The 22,500-nt window shown below is 38.0% G+C and overlaps 2 protein-coding genes and 1 long non-coding RNA gene across 5 annotated transcripts; 1 reads left to right on the top strand and 2 right to left on the bottom strand.

Annotated features, from left to right (window-relative positions):
• Positions 1–642: 642 nt before the first annotated feature.
• Positions 643–12,446, bottom strand: LOC104214212 (QWRF motif-containing protein 2-like). 2 transcript variants are annotated; one of them, XM_009763852.2, is made up of 6 exons: positions 10,249–12,438; positions 8,329–8,448; positions 7,889–8,005; positions 7,673–7,762; positions 1,170–1,277; positions 643–1,054 (listed from the first exon to the last, which is right to left on the bottom strand). In XM_009763852.2, the coding sequence occupies exons 1-6, from the start codon at positions 11,845–11,847 to the stop codon at positions 971–973; spliced, it is 2,118 nt and encodes a 705-aa protein (XP_009762154.1). In that variant the 5' UTR covers positions 11,848–12,438; the 3' UTR covers positions 643–970. The 2 variants fall into 2 exon arrangements, with proteins under 2 accessions (XP_009762154.1, XP_009762155.1); XM_009763853.2 differs by lacking the exon at positions 8,329–8,448 and having other exon boundaries at positions 10,249–12,446.
• Positions 1,063–5,507, top strand: LOC104214211 (uncharacterized). 2 transcript variants are annotated; one of them, XR_011403554.1, is made up of 6 exons: positions 1,063–3,051; positions 3,249–3,502; positions 3,746–3,780; positions 4,241–4,320; positions 4,961–5,038; positions 5,194–5,507. It is a non-coding gene; the product is annotated as an uncharacterized lncRNA (long non-coding RNA). The 2 variants fall into 2 exon arrangements; XR_707853.2 differs by having other exon boundaries at positions 1,063–3,502.
• Positions 12,447–18,614: 6,168 nt separating the features above from the next.
• LOC138881071 (uncharacterized) lies at positions 18,615–20,727 on the bottom strand. The gene is made up of 5 exons (XM_070161271.1): positions 20,544–20,727; positions 20,100–20,405; positions 19,234–19,691; positions 18,924–19,166; positions 18,615–18,866 (listed from the first exon to the last, which is right to left on the bottom strand). Exons 1-5 carry the CDS (start codon positions 20,725–20,727, stop codon positions 18,615–18,617), a joined length of 1,443 nt encoding a protein of 480 aa, XP_070017372.1.
• Between the last annotated feature and the right edge of the window lie 1,773 nt (positions 20,728–22,500).

Below are 22,500 nucleotides of genomic sequence, written 5' to 3'. Positions count from 1 at the left end.
TTGGTTTTTCATTAAAATCTTTTTAGGCCCTTTAAAGCTCTATTCTCCCGCTTCTTCGAATTCTCAAAATGTTATTCAAAAACCCCCCATTTCAGTTTCTAAATCTGATTCGAATACCTCAAAACATAGTATCAATTCACCCAACAACAAATCCAGTGAAATTACACAAGTGGGGTCTGCGGAGAGCAGTGTATACACAAATCTTACCCCTACCTCTCAATCAGCTTCACATCTTCTAATTTTATATTTGCTTAAAATAAATGTAGAGGAAACAAACAGAAAGAAACAACGAAAGAAAAATTTCCGTCACCCAAAATGGTTTTAAGAGAAGTTGTTTATGTTTAATCTATTTCCCAGTTTTATGTCTGTTGCTGTTGGCGGAGTCACCATTGATGAGGGAGAGACAGAAAAGAAAAGATAAAAAAAGAGAATTGACTTTCAATTTTGGTGAAAAGACAGTAAAGCCCCTCCTATAGGTGTGTTGGTCGTATGCTGCTAAGGACCTTCTAGAGAATCCAAAAATGAGTACATTGCATAATGTTTTGATGATTGCACTCGCAATTGTTTTGCACCTCAATTTCTCGCCACCCTGTAGGAAATAAAGTAGTAATATACTATCTCGAGATTTTGTTATTTATCAAATTTTATGATGAACTTCATAGGGGTTTCGAAATGCGTTTCTGCAAATTTTCACTTCATATGGAACTCGTTCATAGGACTTTTAACCATAGACGACATATATACACATTTACACATGTTTGAGATACTATAAACCCGAGTACAAGCTCCTACGAAACACGAAAAGGGCAATTTCCTACCAAAGATGCACACAGAACGCATCTACAGAAAAGCATTCCCCCAACCTGAAGCAGGTAACTCTAGCTACAACAGAAACCAAATTTCTACACATGTTAATCACCTTTACTTGCCTTGTGCTTGGATAAAGAAGAGTTGCATTTCCATCAGGAAGTTAATCATCTTTTACTTCTGTTGAAGAGCAAGAAACCATGCGTTTCATTTGTAATAAATGTGTTCTCAGGCTAAAATCTTTCACCTGTTTTACAAACTTCTGTCAGTTCTGAACAGATAATTGACAAGAAGAATGAGATTAAAAGGCAACATAAAAATGATCGTTTCGCAAATAAGGTAAGAAATGAGCTCCATGTTACCTGTACAGCTGTCAGTGATGACAAGAGATCTCTACATTGGTCAAGCAAAGCACGTTCGCTCCCAGCTACATTTTGAAGCTCATGTACCAACAAATCCACCTGCTCAACCTGTTCACATGTATAATAATGATGTTTAACGGAGTTTTGAATATGATGTGAGAGCAGTAGGCAGACTACAATTCAAATCCGTAAGAAATAAAGAGGTGCAAGAACTGCTAATGATTTCAGAGGGTATCAGGAAATAACTTCATTTTGGTCTCCATCTCATTTTGGTCCGTCTCATACATGAGATGAGCTAAAGCCAGAAGGGTCTTGCTCTTAAGTTTGCTGAACTGACTGAAAGGGAGAGCCAGTATAGATACCTCGTCCAGCAAATTTCATTTGAAAATGATAATTCTCAAAACCCTGTTACAGCCTTACACAGGTAACCTTACAGCCATCTGAGAATTTTTGAAGAATCAAATGTTTTTCCTACCACTCCATGTGCAAGCTGTGTTTGATCCCATAAAGTCTGACACATCTTATCATTTCTTAAAGCAACATAATTTAACTGATAGAAAGCACATTGAGATGACTCCTATACTTGAGGACAAAAAGTAGTTCTGTGCAAAAGTATAGTTTTAACGAAGACCACAGAGCAGTTACAGTTGTGTAGGAAAGATTGATGAAAGAAGAGCTTTCCACATTTCAAACTAAATGATCAGACCCCAAGTGAAACACTTTATGATGCTCACATTGTCCAAGCATGTAAAATAGGAAATAAGGACCATCATAATCTAAGATTTGAAGTTTCCTAAAAAGATGGGACAAACGTACCATACAAATTAAATTGCCGAAACTGAGATATTACGAGAGATTGGATTATTTTACTTCTATTTTGTTCTGTTATTGACTAAATCTAAGTTGAACCAGAGATAATTAAGATACTTTTGGGAGAATTTTCTCCAAGTTAGTAATGTTTACCTCGTATATTTATAACCTTCAGTTATCATATTATCACACCTACGAACTACTCATTCAGATGCCTACATAAGAATACATGATCAAACCATCTCAGACGACTATTTCCCATTTTATCTTCTATCTGTGCTATTTGCAGCATTTGTTGCATGTTTTAATTCCGAACCTTACTAATCTTGTATGACTGCTCATCCATCTTTAACATCTGCATTTTGAAAACATTCATCTTCTAAGTTTGTTGGTTCTTAGAGGATCAATATTCGCTCACATTTAACATTCAATTGTTCCATTGAACTTGTCTTTCGTCTTAATAAATATCTTTATATTGCATGAACTCTCGTACCACTCCTATGTTTCATCGATTCTATTTTAATTTTGTGGGACATCTTCATTTATATGGCATTCTCTTGCACTACAAAAAAACGGAACAATTATGGCGTTATTAAAGTGGCGGTTATCAAAAACTGCCATTATAGCACTATAATACGGCAAATTTTAAGTCGTCAATGATGCATCCATAAAGCGGCGGTTTTAGCATATTAAATGGCGGTTTAAAACGACGCTATTTTTATTTTAAAATTTTCATACTTTTCTGGTTTATTTGGAGAAAGTGTATCTCTCACACAAATTAGGACACTCACTTTCCTAATAAACCCTTTTTTCTCTCCCCTGCGGCGATTTATCAGATCGCCATAGCCGGCGACTCTCTCTTCTCTCCTCTCCTACTCTATCCTTTACTACTCCTCTTCTCGCTGAGGCCTTCTATTTCAAACACTGTGACATTCAAGGCCAGTAGAACCTTTGATTGGGAAGAAATGGCGAATCTGTGGTCTACGATGAAGCTCCCATAGAGTTTGCTAAACTCCGTCACCGTCACGCTTTCAGCAATTCAAACTCCTAACTCCAAATAAAGCTCAGCCAGGTCGTCTCTATTTTTATCTCCTTTCTGCTCTGTATTGATTATGTATTGATGTGGATCTAGGATTTTATTGTTGGTTTGCTTTGCTCTGTCAACATAGTTATTGGATGACAAACCTATTATAATCTACTGTTTTGCATTTTGAGAGCCTATTGTTTATCAAAACAAAGGGGTTTAATGTGGTACTATATATTCAACAGGAGGTGGTATTCCTATATCTAAAAAAGCAAAGGATTTGGTGACATTGTTGGATATCAATATCATGCCTTTGCACCCAAGGGTGTGGCTTAGTGGTCAATGAAGTGGGTGAGAACTATGAGGTCTCAGGTTCAAATCCCAGCGGAGACAAAAAACACTAGGTGATTTCTTCCCATCTATCCAAGCCTTGGTGGATAGAGTTACCTCGTACTTGTTGCTGGTGGGAGGTGGCAGGTATCCCGTGGAATTAGTCGAGGTGCGTGCAAGCTGGCCCGGACACCACGGTTATCAAAAAAAAAAATAATAAAAAAAATCAATATCCTGCCTTTACAGGTCAAAACTTCTGAAATGCATAGTGGTGGAGTTTTGTTTTTCCAAATATCCAAAATTAGTGTTTCTTCCATTGATTTGGATCGTTTCCGTGAGTTGGTATTCCTAGGATGTGTTACTTTCTCCTTGTCTTAAGGCCACTTCATTCATTTTGTTTACTTATCTACAGGTTATACAGAGGCATACACAATTCGGATAGTTGAGGTAATCCTATTTTTTTCTTGTTAGATCTCCTTGCTTACTCTCCCCATTTCCCCATTTAGATATAAAATTAAAATTAGTAGAAGGAAGTAGAGATCTCTATTTTTTTGTACAGTAGGATCTTTTAGTTGATAGAAGGCAAAAGATGTCTTTGGTGGAATAATATCTTATAAATAATCACATCAATAGTTTTCTAATGCTGATTTTGAAAGTTCATGTAAAAGATAAACTCTGCCAAAATGTGCATTGACACAAGCACACCTATTTTGGATGTGCAAGAAGTGGTATATATATTGGCTAGCAATAAATCAAGTGAGGTACACCTGGCTTTAGAGTGTGACTGGTCTGGTTGTAATTTCCAATGATCTTTGGTGACCTTGGAGAAACTGTAAAAGGAATTTATGTTTTTCCTATTGAGAGTGTATATTAATCACTAACTTAAACTATATGAATGATGGTTCAGGGACTGAAGAACTTCAACAAATCAGCAAGAGAATTTATTCAATTCCTCAAAACTATTTAGTGTGTGACAATTATCATAAGGTACCTACCTTTCTCTCAACTAGCTCAAGTCATTGCTATCTCTATTCTTGCTTGCCGTTCTTATTATTCGTTGAGTTTCTTTGCTTTATTGAAGATTGCAGTAACTCAAAACCTATGTGGTAATCAAACTTTTCACTTGTTCTTTTTCGATAGAACTTTTTCTTTTTCTTTCAAGCGCAGGCAATGGATCTTCTGCTTTTGGCAAAACTTCAACATGTTAGTATAGTTAGTAGTAGTATTGACTAGAATAAATATCACATTGACGGAATGTGAGAATGACGAAACGCGGGATGGTAAATTGGAAATGGACGAGAAGAGAAGTCAGTGGATTGCGGTGTTTGTGAGTTTGTGAAGTAAGGAGGTAATGTATTTAAGGAAAAGGTGAAAGGACGGAGAACAACAAATTGGGTGGCGGTGTTTGAAACAATTATTCATTGTTGTTTCGCGCTATCCTAGTATTTGCTAGGCAACTGCACAAAGATTCATCACTTGCTGATCTAATAATCTTCTTTAGGTGCATATTATTTTTGCACCAACACTTGTATAATATCTTCATGTCTTTCAATTTTTGATTTTTCTCTTATTCTGCTGTTTCCTTTTCTTTTTCTTTCGTTTGAGAAATGTTCTTTTTGAACTGAAGGCATTCAAAACATATAGCAAAGCTGAAGTTGCGCTGCATAACAAGAGGATTGACTGCTGGATCATTATTAAAGCAAAGGTTTTATAAGATTTCTCTACTTGACCACCTTAAAGTTCATGTTAATTGCGATAGTGATGACATTTTCATTCTAGTCTTACTGCAGAAAAGAGCAAAAGATAAAAGTGTAAATTTCCCCAGCAAATGATACTTATTTAGAGACGTATTTCTTGCAGGTACTTGATTCAAGAAGTGGACGGCACTTGAAGATGTTCAAACGGGAGTAACAATGCGTATCATGAATGCAACCATTAGTCATTATTGTTAGGATTGACTTAAGTTTTCCTTTAACCTTATTAAGTAGTAGTTCTTTGAGATTTTAACACATTTGGTATTGTAATTTTACACTACTTAATATTCTTTTTAATATAATGAATATTTTACTTGATTTTTCCTTTATATCTGTGTCAATATATCATAAAGAAGTAATAAACTTGCATGTGTGACATTGAAAGGCAAAAGTTACAGTAATAAATAAGTGAAGATATAAATAATATTGACGCTTTATACATGCGAAACAGGCCATTTCAATTGACTAGACAATTTGTACATTGTGGCGGTTTCAACAGCCATCCAAAACCGCCGTTATATAAACTTGTGAATTATGGCGGTTACCAAAAAAGCGCCGTATAATCTTTGTGGCGAACGTGATTTCGGCGGTTTCACGAACTGCCATTAATACATAGAAATGCACATTGCGGCGGTTAGAAACTGCCATTATATGAAGAAGTAACCGCCGCAAATACCTCCTGTTTTTGTAGTGTAATTGGAAGACTAAGTTTAGCTATCTGAATTGTCAGTATTTAGACACCAGAATTCCAGCTAATCTTCAGAACCTGAGCTTGAAGTACATATATTCTGTTTTGCTTCTACCTATCCTAAAACTTCTAGTCTCCTAAGTGCTACTGCAAGTTCAAATTTTTTGTTGACTCCCTTGCTAGTTCATCATTTATAAGACAACCCTTGCTAAGTCTTTATAAATAAATAAAAAATCATCTGCTAAATAGGGAAGCTTCATCAACCAAACTTGTATTAGTTAGCCCATCCATAATTATGTCAACAAGTAAAAACTCAAGACACATCCATGGTGTAAATATGTGATTACGGCAACTCCTCCAAATATTCTCCAAACTGTTCTCACACTAATGATTGATCATTCATGGTGTAAACCTACAAAAGGATTGTTTAATCCAAGGGAACTCATATTCCATAATACTATGAACTTGATAAGACCTTTCCAGTCTTAAAGAAATACTATTTCGCTACATTTGTGTCCTTTTTCATTCCAATCCTCAATAAGTTGTATTTGAGAAAAAATTAATTATCTAAAAACTAAAAATTCTCCATAAAAACATTATCAACTATAGAAGAAGACCAAATATTATGGGACAACTGAACAAGGAAAGCTGGTTTTATGGAATAGGTCGGGGGAGTAAGAGAGGTGCCCATACCATGAGGAAGGAAAATGGAACCATATATTCGCAAACGTTGTGAAGGAGATTATAAATTGGGGAGGTAGGTTTGGACCAGACCAACCAGCAAAAGATAATAAAAATATATGAGATTAACTTGCCAAAGGCATGGCGTATTCCAATCACAGGTTTACAAGCGAAAGGAATACTAAAGAACTCTAACACGGAGTGGTAAATACATTTTACAAGCCTAAGTGAAGGTTGGTTGTTTAGATTTGCGCAACTTTTAATTTAATCAATATTCTCCGGACCCCACTTGTGGAATTATACTGAGTATGTTGTTGTTGTTGTTAATTTAATCAATCAATCAAGTAGGCCGTGTTGCACTGAGTGAGTCAATCAACTAGGCCTCAATCCCATACTAGTAGTTGAGGTTGGGTCCTCTATTATGAAACCTCTATAGTTTATTCAAGCTTTGAGGCTCATTTTAGTGTAATATTGATAAATAATTTGTCTTTTAAGGTAAATCAATTATTTAAATTAGAGGTTCCACTTATTCTTATACTGTCATTTAAGTTTCTAACTAGGCTAAAAAGATTTCGGGCAAACATCTGAAGTAATGTAAGTATTTCATCTTTAATCTGAACTAGTTGGTATCTCCTATAAAGATCCTTTGCTTCCATTCTACTATGCTCTTAGCTAAGTGAAAAGATTTTGAGAGATATAGGTCTTATGAGACAACTTCCTTCTGTATAACATAACTGTTATAAGTCAGATATCTTCCATTTTGGTCGCCATATTTTCTTTGTGCTGGATTTCCTGACACGTGAATCACAGGTCATAGTGAATCAATCACAACATAAGGATAAAAATAGTTCTGTATTTATGCATTGCTTGCACGTGTATATATGCTAACAAGAAGAAGAATAAATGTGGTCAAAGGGTCTTGACTTTGGCACTTTGCTATAAGGATAGCTCTCTTATCCGCCCTCCCCTCACCCACCGACCCACCCACTCTAAAAAAAAGGATCGCTCATTCAGCAACTTATATGGGCTCAATTTGATTGGTGCTTCTTCACCAAACCTCAAACACAAAAGATGCTTAATAATTTAGCAATTTGGACATCTTTTAATACAATAGTCAAATTAGCTACTTACACATTTCCCTTTCCTGGCATTTGAAAAAATAAGTGTCCACTAGCCATAAGTTTCATTTATTTATTAGACAAGAGAATGAGATCACCTTTGACAGTGAAGAACAAATGGAGGATGCCATTGCCTGCATCACATCAACGGCCGAAGAGATAGCATCTTTCACATTTTGAACATCTGCCTGTTGATATTACAACCAAAGAACATTATTATCCCCTCAGCCTAAAACTGCAAAATTAACATGAAGAGCACTCAAAACATCAATAAGAAAATATAATTTCAGTTAGAATGAAAAGGAAAGATATACCACAGCCCCTGCAACAACAGGAAGACGGATAGTGCTTGATTCCAGAGCACATATAGCTCCTGACATGGAATTGGAGTGATCTCCATCTGTCAGATCCCAATTCTCCAAACTTGGCACCTGCGGTCATGAAAAAAAAAATGTTTCCATAGTGAATGGTTTAGTTCACCTACTGGCGTTAGCAACAGATAGACAACCAAATATAGTAAAAATGCTTTTGGACAAAATGGAATAGGAAATATTACGATATCATCAATTTTAATCTTGTTTCTTCTTTGTTTCTATTTCTTCAAATGCCTTTCACATTCATATGCATATTCCCACATCTAATATCTACATTGCGAGCAGTTGCAATTCATGGGTACGTGGTTATATGAGCAAATTTTATGTACGTCAACGGATTCCTAAAGCTTGGTTTGGAAAAAAAAGGAAGCAAGTCTTACTTGTCCTTTGAGGATGGAATACAACTTCACATTTTGTTGCAACAACTGCAGCTGGATTCTTTTGGACTTAACTGAATGCCGTAATTTTGAAGTGGCCAACCATGCATTGTACAGGGTCCTCTAGTACAAAATAATTAAATGAGAAGCACCAAAATTTCATGCAATTTCTACTCAAATAATAAAAGCACTTGAATTTTCAACTAGACTGAAAGAATAGAGCTTATCAAAAGAATAGAGCTTGCCAAAAGATCAGACAAACTGAAGAACAGAGACCCTAATATAATGCACCCAGATCGAGAAAACAGATAAGTGGGGAAGAAGTAGAGATATCTCGTCCAATCTCATAAAACATCTATACGTGTTAAAGTCTTTCAGAACATATTCAGCAGCTGTCAAGCTCTGACAAGAAACAAAATGTTTTTTCTAATGCAGACAACAATAACATCATACCCAGTATAAATCCCACAAGTGGGGTCTGGGGAGGATAGTATGTACGCATACCTTACCCTACTTGGAGAGGTAGAGAGGCCGTTTCCGATAGACCTTCGGCTCAAGAAAAGGTGGAAAGGAAGAGAAGGGACGAAGAAGAAGAAGAGGAAGAAGAAAGAAAGAAGAGGGAGATAAAAGACGATAAGGAAAAAGTGGAGAAAAAGAGAAGCCGAAAAAGAAAAAGTAGCATCAAATAGTAACAATCAGGGAAATAGGATACACAAAGTGAACAAAACAACAAGCAAATACTAGAGATCAAAGAATACGGAAATACAAGAATGCTACTAATACTACTAGTAAAGAACGGGGAACTCTCTACTACATACTAGCCTTCTACCCTAATCCTCGGCCTCCACATCCTTCTATCCCGGGTCATATCCTAAAATTCAACAGAGCTCCCATCTTTCTACTATCAGTGCACCTTAAGTTCACAGGCTTGATTCTATGGAGCTTGTGCACATCCTTCCTCTAAACAAAATTTTAGTTGAAGTCACTCTCCAAATTTGGACTAGTACAATCCAAATCTCTACCCTTAGAAAAAAGAATAAAACATAAGAACAAAACAAATGCATGAAACTGAGAAGAAAAGGTCTTGCTCAAGACACTTCTCATGCTTCTCCTGCATAAAGCGGCCACAATTCACCACTCCAGATTGAAGGATTTCTCAATCAACATGATGACTTACACAGTGCAGTGAACCCTCCAAAGTTTTACTATATTTCTTTTTCTTCACGCAATTAAGCATGCACTATGGTTCAAATGCGCTATATGCCTGTGCATTAAACTTCCTGTTTGTTTCTGTCAAAATCATAAAATGAGTTCCTAACATACAATCCTGGCCCATATTCGCATGAACTTCCAGATGTCTGAAGAAACTAATCCTTTTATCTATCACAAACTTTTACACCTCTATAAGTAGCAGTCTCTGACAGCTTGGTTTAACATTAATGTCGTTCAGCAAATATGGATGCCTTCGAGACCTTCAAGCTACACATTCTATGTTTGGTACGATGAAAATGAGGGTCATGGTAAAGGAGAGAAAGTCATTGGTAAACCTCAAATTGTTAGGTATAAAGAGAAACAGAGTGAAACACAACAAGAGTTGCATACCTCTCAACATTACTTCCAAACATACCAAGAAAAACAACCATTACTCTTTTTTACTTCATTCCTCCAATCCTCACTCTTCCAACCAGTCAAGCACAGTACACCATTCAGAGAACCATAGTCAGAGAGTTTATTTGTTTGGGGTTTTAAGAATTTATAGCTTTTCCACATTTATACTCGATACAAAGATTGGCAACCAATAGTAAAATCCAAGATGATGCTGCATATTCAGTATCTTTGTGAACTATTGAATAAAAAAATTGTACAATAGACCCGTTTTTAACCAACATCTAGAGAACCAGTGGCATACTAGAAAACCATTACCTCTGATGTCTCTGTCTGTGACGTTAGACCAGCTTCGGCTCTAGCATTGGCAAATCGCCATTGAATTTGCCGATTATTCAGTAGCCTCAGTTCATGTGCATCACTGATACGATTCTCCCCAGCTTTTCCTCTTCTCGCATCGGCAGCAAAACTCAAACTTGAAGGCATAATGCAAGCATTATTAGGTATTGTACGCGTAACACCATTTCTTATTCTCGTAGGACTGGGCATACCCCTTGATAGAGAATTTTTTGATGGTGTAGCCATTACACCATTTCTTATTCCTGTAGGACTTTGCGTACCGCTTGATAGAGAATTTGTGGATGGAGTATCCGTAACACCATTTCTTGTTCTTGTCGGACTTCGCATACCCCTTGATAGAGAATTTGAGGATAGTGCCACTGCCTTACCTAGTGAAGCTGGCTTTGCCCCTCCTCGAAGAGGAGATACGAAACCTCTAGAAGCTGGAGTACCCGTAACACCATTTCTTGTTCTTGTTGGACTTTGCATACCCCTTGATAGAGAATTTGAGGATAGCACCACCACAGTACTTGGTGAAGCTGGTCTTTCCCCTCCTCGAAGAGGAGATACAAAACCTCTAGAAGCTGGCATACCCCAAGGTGATGGTGTGGGACTATCAATCAAATTTCTCCTATTAGACATTTGCTTCAAAGGAGCCGCTGTTTTCAATCCACTATTTTTGGACACTGGTGAACCAGGTTCCGCCCTGCATCGGATCCTGCTACTAGTCTCTTGCCAAAACTTCACTGGCACAACTATACCAGGGGAACTGCCTCGCCCTTGAGCGACATTACCACCTTCATAGACCCCTGAAGTACTCCCTGATGAAACACTTTCACTATCTGAATTCACATTGAGCTTAACCACATTACCACATTGTGGTTTCAATTTAGCTGCAATTTTAACTCCATGATTGTCATCAATCACTGATTTTGATAATGACCTAAGTACACTTCTGGATCCAAATTTCGGTATTTCGTTGCCACAATTCAAGCTTCGAGTCAGAAAACTTGAATTCACCGGTTTTAATCTCCCCGGCCACCGTTGTTGATCACTCAATACCCGATCATTCGCCGGCGTAACTAACTCCGGTCCAGCTTTTCTCCGCTCCGGCGTACCTCTCCTCGCACTACTCAAATTGTTCCAGGTAGGAGCAGGTTTTTTCTTACTAACAGGAAATGAAACCGACTCACCTTGAAACGAAATCGATAAACTCCTTGTGGAGGTCAATAACATCTTTGCCGCAGTAGGCATTTCCCTTGTCACAGGCGTCGTCGGCCGTCTCCGGTCCACGGACTGCGACCGCTTAATCAAACCGGAATTCTGAACCGGCGTTGCAACGGGACGAGTAACCATCGGTGATTGACTCCGCCGTGATGCGATTGACTCCGACGATGATGAATAACTACTTGTGTTCGAAGATGACGTTGTTGAGATAAAAGATGAAGATGATGTCGATAGGTACCGAGATGTAACCTCTCTCGATTTCGGTCTTCTTTGAGGCACATTTTCAGCTTCAGAACGAAGCAATGGCGGCCTTTTCGGATTCTGACAACTCATTGACACTGCAATCACCATTCTAGAATCTTCACATCTCCGTCTACAAAATTTGACACAAAAGAAACCCTAATCCTCCAAACTCAAGCTGAATTTATTGACTACAACTAGAAATATGGAAATGTGCAGAAATGAAATTATAGTGAGACTGAGTGGATGTGTATATGAGTAGATAGAGAAAGACTCCAACAGGGAGTTTTAGAGAGAGAAAGTGATCGGAAATATGACCGTTACGAACGGCCGGCCACAAATTAGGCGGGGAAAGGAGAGAGAAGGAGTGGGGGCCGACGGCGAGATTTTGGAGTATAACTGTCTTTCCACTGTGTGCTGTGCGTGTGAGAAGAAAAAAAGAGAATATGCCTTAAGAAGTTGTACAATTACGCATCCTGGTTGTACCTTTGATACGGAATTTGAAGGAATGTCTTGGAGCAAGAGTCTGACATGGACCTCAGTGATTACGCGCGAGATTAAGGGAAAGGATATCACGCGCTAGGCTTTGGCAAGTGGAACGGGTAAATTGAGGAACCGAGCACGTTAGTGGGTTTTGTGGGCACGTTGATAGAAGTGAGTGGGCAATCCCGCAATGTGTAGGTCCCACCATGGCTCGATCTTAAAGGAAGTGGTGTGGGGCCAGAAAGTCCTCTTTTTGTTGTTGAATCGTCGGAGAAACGGTATGCTAGTACAATTGATTTTGATAGTTTAATCACATATTAAGAGAATTAAGTAAATGATTTTTTATGTCCCTTCGGGAACATCCGATATTTAAAAAAAAAAAAGCAAATGTTTTTTTATTAATATAAGAAAATATATTGCGTGCCTGCAAAAGCTGTATCATAAAAGAACATTTCTTACCGAACACAAGGAATTTTAAGATCATAAACAGAGCATGTTGTAAGACTACGAGGCTGAAATTACTTTCATAATTCCTCTCTCAAACGAAACTCCAGAATCATGAATCCCCAGGCCAAAAACCACCCAAACCACCTGATATTGATCATGACATTTCCATACAATCCAACCTAGATACTAAGTTATCCTTCAAGGACATGCTAACAACATCTAATCCGATGATGTTTGATGCTAACCTAAACCATAAAGATATAGAGTTAACAGATAGCTCTCAAGCGGAAGAAAGGACTGACAATCCGGAGTCCCTCGTTACAAGAGGTATCAAAGTTATTGCTTTGTCAGAAGAAGATAGACAAAGAATTTACGAATCTTGTGTTTAACCAAAAAGTGGAATTCGGTCAAAGCTTTAATTTAGAAGAACTCGGGTTACTGATAATCAAAAAATGTATAAGAGAAAGTAATTTGGCTAGCAATAAGATAATTAGAAGGAGATAAAGTAAACCGATGTATTCAAATAGTTCTTCTCCTACAATTGACCCAACCTTTCCCTTTTATAGTTATCTTGGAAATATACATTTTGCCTTTGTCATAATAAGGCAATTATAGACAATTAAAGACATTAAATGCTACGTTACATAATCATTGTATTTTAATACAGATTCTCTAACTTTTTTTAGTATTTAATGCTCATTAAATATTATATCTGTACTCTCTTGTGCTGTCAGATTCATTCTCCTTGATTCTTGGACTTAAATAGGTACGGGCGTTGAATCTTTTGAGTATCCGCTCGTGCCTCCTCTTATGTCTCTGCTCGTATCTGTTGCAACTCGTGCCTCTTTGCCAATCATAATTCTTTGACCAGTCTACGTGTCATGACACGTCATCTTCCAATCACTTTAATATGTAAACTCAATTTTTTCCAATACAGATAGTCCCCCCACTTGCCATTTATTCATCAATTGAATATTTGGGAAGTGAAATTCATTAAAACGGGAATTTTTGTCACCATTAATGCTATAGCAGAATCAACGCTTCATTTGTCACTTCCATTTAATGCTCTTCACACGTGGCACCCTTTTACTGGTTCTGCAACATTGCAGCGCTTTTTAGGGCTTTTTCACGGCTTCACTGATCACAAAGCGTCAGTTCTCATTATGACTTTTCCATCATTGCACCTTTTCCTTTGACGGTTGTTTCACAGTATAAACATAGTTTTCTTCTTTGTCTTTATCACACAAAGTTCTCAAAATATTCAGTTCTTGAATCTTTGTTTGTTTCTTCCTCATACTATCATGTCTTCATCAAACTCTAACCCTAGAAGGGTCCCCATAGTTGATAACATCCCTAATGCCCGCAGTAGGAGTAGAAGGGGAGGTAGGCTTCGTAATTTAGGATCTTCATCCTTGCGTGGTTCTTCTCTTCCTTCGCCTAGTTGTGGCCCTTATTCTAGAACTAGAGGTTCTCTTTCACACAGATTTTCTTCTAGAGGTAAGGAATCTTCTGAACCTCCTCGTGAACTTCTAGTAGAGGAGATAGTTCCGGCAGAACTATCTTTCTATAATGACAGAGAAACTCTTAGAAATCAAGTATCTTCTTTAGATCGCGTTGATATCTATCCCACTCAAATCATTGAAGGTTTGATTTCTTTAGTCCGTAGAGACTGCCATTGGAGTCATGATTTTCCTATCATTATTCTCAATCCGAATCAAAGAATTACCTCTTACTTAACTGGATTTTCCTTTGTCTATACGTACCCTTTCACATTAGGATTCAAACCTGCTATCGATCCTGTTATTCTCGAGTTATGTCGTTTTTTTGATGTTTGCTTAGGTCAAATTGGCCCAATAATATGAAGGGTTGTTGCCTGTTTGAGGCATATGACCAACATAGCCAGTGTGCCTTTTACTTTCCCACATCTAATTCATCTTTACTCCCCTAGACTCTTTCGCAATGGTGTTTTTACACTAGTAGCTAGGAGCAAAAGAGTTCTAATTAGCCTTGAAGATGACAAAGACCGTGGCTGGTATGCCAGGTTTATTGCTGCCCCCACTATTGATTTAGTGGGTGATGAGAACGTTCCCTTCCCCCGAGAAGTGGAATTTTGCATGTGAGTCTTCTAACTTTCTCGTACCTTTTTCTTCAATTTTGTTGATTTTTCTAATTTTACTTTTCTTTTCTAGCAACCATGGGAGTTGTGGAAGATGTTCCCAATTTCCGTGATTGGGTAGGAAAGCTGTTGAGTATTGCACCAATAGATGGTAGATCTTGGAAGACCCTTTCCCAACGTTTTGGTTGGAAAGTAAACACTCATGGTAAGATCTTTTATTTTATTTTACATATTGTTCTTTCCTGAACTTACCTCAATCCTTCTTTCTATCAGGATTTGCTATTCGAGGAGTTACTGCTGAGGCGGTTGCGGCTTCTCGCATCTCTTTGGAAAGGGCTCAAGAAATAATTTTGGGCTCTTCATCGAAAAGTAAAGCCGTTGATGACCAAGATTCCGAAGAAGAGGAAGACGGGGGTTCCTTGGTAACAAGGCCACGGGCTCGTAGACGCATTATTTTCGATGATGAAGCAGAAGCATCCCCCCGTTGTTCTATTCCTCTTACCGAATCTGTTGAAGCCTTGGTAGTGATCCCTGATGATATTGATGATGCTCCCGTTGCTGCTCATGATTCTGTTGAGCAGCTTTTTGACCGCGGGTTTGGTAGTGAAAGTTTAGGTCCCGTTTCTGATGAAGCTCCCTTGGCTTCTTTTTCTCCTCCCGTGCCTGTGACTCCTACTTCGCCGATTATGGCTGCTTCCGTTGCTCCCCAGGCTGTTTTTACTACTTCTACTGCTCCTCCTTCGATAATTCCTCCTCCGCCTACTCATCATGCTGAGGTTGCCTCCTCAAGTAGGAGTGGTGCTATGAGTCAAGTGATTATTGAAGTCCCCGCTGAGGGCAACCTTTTAAGGAAATTGGGTCAAGTAGATGTGTGGCTAAAGCCTTTAATTGGTCCTGTTGAGAGAGCCAAGCTAGAGAGCCATAGTTCTTTGACCTTGATGAATAACATTGTGCATGCTTCTTTAAAGTTATTCCTTTTACTTTGTCATTTTTCTATCTTTGGGATTCTCATTTCCTTCCCTTTTCCCTTTTTAGGCTAATATCATCGGCACGGAGATGATGAAAAGGGTTACCCTCTCAGAGCAGTTAATGCGTGATTACTAATTGGAGGCATATAATTGGAAGGAACAGTATGAAAGTCTTCGGATCGACATGGAGTACTTAGAAGAAAATAAAAGTACCTTGGAGCAGCAGGTGCGGGCTTTGACTTCGGAATTGGCAGTTGAAAAGGCTTCCTCCAGTCAAGTAGACAAGGAAAAAGCTCGTCTTGAAACTTCTTTTTTCGAGCAGCTTTCCAAGGCAAGTGAAGATATTAGAGAGTTGAAGGCTCTCTTGGATGCAAAAGAAGTCTATGCTGGTGAACTCGTACAAAATTTGACTCAAGCCCAAGAAGACCTCCGGGTTTCTTCTGATAAGGTTTGTTCCTTAGAAAATTCCCACGTCTCTCTTCAAACTTCTTATGAATCTACCTTGGCTGAAAATGAAAGCTAAAGAACGAAATCGCTGACTGGGAAAGAGATTATGAGATCCTTGAAGATAAGTCTGTCATTGAAGTGAGTTGGGCATTTTTGAATTGTCGCCGTGATACTCTTGTTGAAGCTAGCCAAGAGAATTTTAACTTGGAATCTGAGCTAGCTAAGATCAATGAAACTATTGAGAAGACTTAGCAGAACCAAGATTTTCCTGCTCCCGTGGCCGAATCTTCCGCAAATGTTTAAGATGATACGGGTATCACCACTCCTTCAAGCCAAGTTGAACCCGTTGCTGTTGATGTACCTGCTTTAGTTCCTTCATCTTCTCAGTGACAAGTTTAAGTTGTTTGAATTCCTTTGTGTCTCTTTTTTTTTCTTTTTGGAAAATTGTGGTTAAAACCCTTGGTCTCATTTGAGGGTTTGTTTTGGAAACTTAAGTCCCCAGACCTTTTATGGGGCAATATGTATAAACAATTTTCAGTTTATGACTAAGTTCATACTTAGTCTAAGCTTTTTAATATTAAGAAGTTTTTCGTTACTATTTGAACTTTTGTTTTGTTTATTCTTGCCTTTATTTCTAAGGACTTACTGAATAACTTGCATTTTTACTCTTCAAAAAATGCTTCTGTTAACTTCATGAATACTTAAATTAATCATGAATTTTATAAAAGAGGGCCCTTTTATATTCGACACTTAATGAAGAAGACGTCTCAACATCATAACGGTGTTAATATATGATAAAAGAAACAGGAATACACATGTTTCTTGAAATAACTTTGACAAGTTTTTATTTGAACTTTGTCTAATTTTGAATAACACTTTACATGTATTTGAATTACATCTATAACTTTCTCGTAACTGTTTTTCTTATAACATATTTAAAAAAGAAAAATAAACACGAGGTTTTTATTTATAACCCATTTCAGTACATTTCCTTTACCCTAGCTATGGTAAGGTCTTTCGTTAGGCTTAGCTCATGACTTTGCTCTGTACTTGACTCATTCATTGAGTGAACTTTTCAGGCTTGATCTTTGATTATTTCTCAATCTTCTTTGCCTTCATTATACACATGTCTGTGTATATTATATAGTCCTCCAAGTGTTTGAGCGTTGAAGTATGAAGCCTCGAGCACTTGATTGTTCCTCTCATTTGGTCCTTTACCTGAAAAGGAAAAACATACAGGACTCGGAGGTGCGATTATAGATGAAGACTGCTTAGCCCATTTGAATTTCTATCAGAATAATTGTAACCCTATACCAGGAAGTTTAATTTATTCCACGTGCCTTGCAGGTCGTGACTCATCATTTAGTATGGGCTAGCTTTTTGTCTATCATCTAAAATCGTTAGTAAAATTGAACAATTCAAAAATTAAATTTTAAAATACGGATACCTAACCGCGGGTATTCCTTAGAAATAGTATCTCTTCAGGTGAACAACATTCCAATGTGAAGGTAGTATCTTGCCATCCATTGTTTCCAGCTCGTATGCTCCTTTACCTGCAATATCATGAATCTTATAGGGTCCTTCCCATGTTGAACTTAATTTCCCCGCATTAGCTACCTTCATAGATTGAAAAACCTTTTTGAGCACGAAGTCCCCAATTTTGAAGAATCTTAGGCGTGCTTTTCAGTTGTAGTATCGTTCTATGATCTGCTTTTGTGCTGCCATTCTTATCAGTGCAGCTTCCCTTTTTCCTTCAAGTAGATCAAGATTTATGCGCATTTCTTTGTCATTAGACTTTTCTGACGCTTGTGTAAATCTTGTACTTGGCTCTCCTATCTCAACTTGAATTAAAGCTTCAACTCAATAAACCAATAAAAATGGTGTTTCTCCCGTACTTGTTTTTGTTGTTGTGCGGTATGCCATAAAACACCAGGTAACAATTCTGGCCAATTACCCTTGGATTCCTCCAAACGCTTCTTTAAATTGTTGATAACGACTTTGTTTGTTGACTCAGCTTGTCCATTACCCACCGGATGATAAGGTGTGGATGTAACCCTCTTGATTTGCCAACTTTGAAAAAACTCTGTAATTTGTGCGCCTATAAATTGAGGGCCATTATCACACACGATTTCCTTTGGCACACCGAACCGGCATATAATAATCCATCAAATAAAATCTCTAACTTCTTTTTCTCGTACCTGTTTGAATTCTCCTGCCTCCACCCATTTAGTAAAATAGTTAGTGAGTACGAGCAAGAACTTTACCTGTCCTTTTGCTTGTGGTAGCAGACCCACGATATTTATCCCCTATTTCATAAATGGCCACGGTGCAATGACCGGATGTAACAACTCCGCAGGTCTATGCATGTTATTATTGTACTTTTGGCATTTATCACATTTAGCCACAAAATTTTCCGCTTATTCTTCCATTTTAGGCCAGTAATAACCTGCCCTAATCATGGTTCTTACCAATGATCTTCCTCCGGCGTAATTTCCACAATGCCCCTCGTGTATCTCTCTCATTATATATTCCGTCTGTGAAGGCCCGAGGCACCTTGCTAAGGGTCCACCGAACATTTTTTGATAACGATTGCCTTGCTTTAAACAATATCGAGCAGCCTTTTTCTGAAGCGCGTGAGCTTTTTTCTTATCTTCAGGGATGGTTCCATACTACAAAAAAGCAACAATCTCGTTCCTCCAATCCCAGGTTAAGTCATTAAAATTTACCTCATTTTTGTCTGGATCGAGCACTGAATGAAACAAATGAATTACGGAAGCATTTTCATTGCTTGCCACATCTGCTGCAGATGTGAGATTGGCTAGGGCGTCCGCCTCAACATTTTTATCTCTTGATATTTGCATAACTTTCCAGGTTTGGAATTGCCTGATCAGATCCCGTACCTTCTCTAAATATTGTTGCATTCGTGCTTCCCTGGCTGTATAAGTCCCCAGCATTTGGTTAACTACTAGCTGCGAATCGATTTTGAACAATTTGATTAATACCGAGTTCCCGTGCCAGTTCTAAACTAGCAATTACAGCTTCATGCTCTGCTTCATTGTTAGTTATAGAATGATATTTAATGGCTTGTCGAATGGTTTCACCCGCAGGTGGTACCGAAACAATTCCCAAGCCTGCACATTTCACATTAGAAGAACCATTAGTGAATAAGGTCCAAATTCCCGGATTAGAGCCGTTGAACACTTGCAATTCTTTTTCTGCTTCCAATTGCATTCCTTGGCTAAAATCAGCCACGAAATCTGCTAACACTTGAGACTTAATCGTGGTTCTAGGTTGGTATGTGATATCATATTCACTTAATTCTACAGCATACTTGGCTAACCTACCTGGCAACTCGTGCTTGTGTAATATGTTGCGTAATGGATAAGCAGTTACTACAACAATATGATGACATTGAAAATAAGGCCTTAATATTCTAGATGCCATGATTAATGCAAGTGCAAGTTTTTCTAATTGAGGATACCACGTCTCTGCATCTAATAAAGATTTGCAGACATAATAGATCGGAGATTGTTTACCTTGGTCCTCACAGACTAAAACAGCACTTACCGCTACTTCTGAGACAACAAGGTAGATGAGCAGTCTTTCCTCAACCTTTGGTTTTGCGAGCAATGGCGGATTTGATAAGTATGTCTTCAAATTTTTGAGTTCCTGTTGACATTCCTCATTCCATTCAAAATGATCTTGCTTTTTACGAGCTAAAAAGAATTTAAAGCACTTTTCTGATGATTTAGAAATGAATCTTCCCAAGGCTGCAATTCTTCCCGTCAACCTCTGCACTTCTTTTTTACTTGCAAGTATGTCAGGGATTTACTCAATGGCCTTAATCTGTGTGGGATTCACTTCAATACCAAGGTTAGAGACAAGAAAACCTAAAAACTTACCTGATGCAACACCGAATGCACACTTCTCAGGATTTAATTTCATATTAAATTTTTGCAAAATCTGAAATGCATCAAACGGGTGTGATATATGATCCCCTGAATGTTGAGTTTTGATGAGCATGTCATCTATATAAAACTCCATGGTTTGTCCCAAATGTTCTTGAAATATTTTGGTCACCAATCTTTGATATGTTGAGCCAGCGTTTTTAAAAACAAAAGGCATTACTTTATAACAATAAGTCCCTCTGTCTGTTGTAAATGAAGTTTTTTCTTCATCCACAGGATCCATTTTGATCTGATTGTATCCTGAATACGCATCTAAAAAACTTAATAATTCATGTCTTGCAGTAGCATCAATTAGTTGATCTATATGCGGTAGGGGAAAAGAATCTTTAGGACAGGCTTTGTTAAGGTCTGTGTAATCTATACAAACTCGCCACTTACCATTCTTCTTCGGTACCACAACAGTATTGACTAACCAATTAGGATACTTTACCTCACGGATATACCCAATATTTAGTAATTTTTGAACCTCATCTCGAATCACCTGATTTTTGAAAGTTCCTTGCTTTCTCTTCTTTTGTTTGACATGAGGATACGATGGGTTTTCATTTAATTTGTGAGTCATTACCTACGGTGGTATTCCTGTCATATCAGAGTGGGACCAAGCAAAACAATCCACGTTAGTTTTCAAAAATTCAATTAACTTACCTTTCATGTCCTGGCTTAGATTGGCCCCTACGTAGACTTTCCTATCAGACCATTGTGCAAATAACACCACAGCCTCCAGTTCTTCAATTGTTGTCTTGATATTTTTGTTTTCCTCTAGTTCTTGAATGGTATTTGGCCTTGAGTCCACATCTGTTCACCCTTGTTTAGTTGAGGTTTGTGTTGTGGTACCCTCAACTGGATTCTGTGATTGCTATTTTTCTTCGTTTCTCGTACTTGAATCCGCTACAGAGTTGATGTTCCTAGATGTATGTTGGTCCCCATAGTGATGGAGATTTAATAACTTGATGCAAGGTTGACGGAACATCATCCATCTCATGGATCCATGGTCTCCCAAGGATCATATTGTAAGCAATCTTCATATCTACTACTTGAAACTTTGTATCTTTGACAACTCCTTCTGCGAATGTAGTAAGTATTACCTCTCCTTTTGTCACGACACTAGAATTGTCGAATCTAGATATAGTATGCGCCTTTGGTATTAATTTATCTTCGGCTTGCATCTCACGTAATACTCTTAACAGAATAATGTTCACGGAACTACCTGGATCAATCAAAACTCGTTTTACATTAGTATCATGTACACGTAGAGATATTACCAGTGCATCGTTATAAGGAGATAATACGCCATCCGCATCTACATCATCAAACGTAATGCTTTCTTCCTCTAAGACATGTCGCACCCGTTTCCCTTGGGTAATTGTGACTTTGGAAATTTTATTGGATGTTGTGTACGTCACACCATTGATGTCTTCACCTCCACTTATAACGTTGACAGTCCTTTTGGGAGAAGGTGGTTTAGGGGCCTCCTACCTATTCTTCATGTATGCTTGCTTACCTTTCTCACTGAATAACTTGGTGAGATAACCCTGTTTTAATAAATGATCAACTTCACTTTGTAAAAACCTACAGTCCGCCGTTTTATGCCCGTGATCGTTGTGAAATTCGCACCAATGATCAGGATTGCACCTGTTTGGATTCGATCTCATCTCTTTTGGCCATCGTACCTTGTCACCTATGCTTCTCAAAACAGCTACGAGTTCGGAAGTGCTCATATTGAAATTATAACTGCCAAACCTCGCCTTCAAGTTTCTATCATCATCTCATGACTCACGCGTGTTTCGATCATTCCCAAATCTTGATGACGAGCCCGACTCTCTATTCCTCGACCTGTGATCGTACCTTTGATTGTCCTATTTTGACCGTGAGTCTTTTCCCGCTGGTCCCATGTATGATTCGTACCTATTTTTACCAGACCTTTTTTCGATTTCTGCCCGTCTCGAACTTACCTTTTCTTCCTTTAGAGACCATGAGATAATATTGATAACGCCAAACTATGCCTTATACAAGGACACACACGGACGTAGCGAATATAATCTGAGTAATTCTGCCCAGAGTCGAACCACAGAGAATTAACATATCAATTACTTTTGTCGGATTTACTAAATTCACAGAATCAATTTCCCCAAACTTTGTAATTAAAAATTGATGATATTTCTAACAACTAAAAACTGAAAATAATTAACAGCTGAAAATTAACTATGTTTGATGTGTAAACAGTTGGAATAAGGTCTAAGGTAATGGTTTCCCCCGTTGGTGATTTCCTTGGTTGTATGTTTCTTATAGAAATGCTTTAGTTGTCTCTATCAATCAAGAACTCTCCAGCTATCAT

Source organism: Nicotiana sylvestris, chromosome 11 (assembly GCF_000393655.2).
Source record: "Nicotiana sylvestris chromosome 11, ASM39365v2, whole genome shotgun sequence".
NCBI classification, from domain to species: domain Eukaryota; kingdom Viridiplantae; phylum Streptophyta; class Magnoliopsida; order Solanales; family Solanaceae; genus Nicotiana; species Nicotiana sylvestris.
The sequence above is the reverse complement of the archived record's forward strand: the minus strand, read 5'-3'. Positions and strand labels throughout refer to the sequence as shown.

Coding starts and splice junctions, on each gene's coding strand:
- LOC104214212 (XM_009763852.2), bottom strand. CDS start 11,847: ATGGTGATTGCAGTGTCAATGAGTTGTCAGAATCCGAAAAGGCCGCCA. Junction 8,006..8,328: donor ATTCCATCCTCAAAGGACAA/GTAAGACTTGCT, acceptor TCATGACCGCAG/GTGCCAAGTTTGGAGAATTG. Junction 1,055..1,169: donor CATCACTGACAGCTGTACAG/GTAACATGGAGC, acceptor TTTGTAAAACAG/GTGAAAGATTTTAGCCTGAG.
- LOC138881071 (XM_070161271.1), bottom strand. CDS start 20,727: ATGACTCACAAATTAAATGAAAACCCATCGTATCCTCATGTCAAACAA. Junction 19,167..19,233: donor ATGAAGCAGAGCATGAAGCT/GTAATTGCTAGT, acceptor ATCGATTCGCAG/CTAGTAGTTAACCAAATGCT. Junction 18,867..18,923: donor TCGATCCAGACAAAAATGAG/GTAAATTTTAAT, acceptor GCTTTTTTGTAG/TATGGAACCATCCCTGAAGA.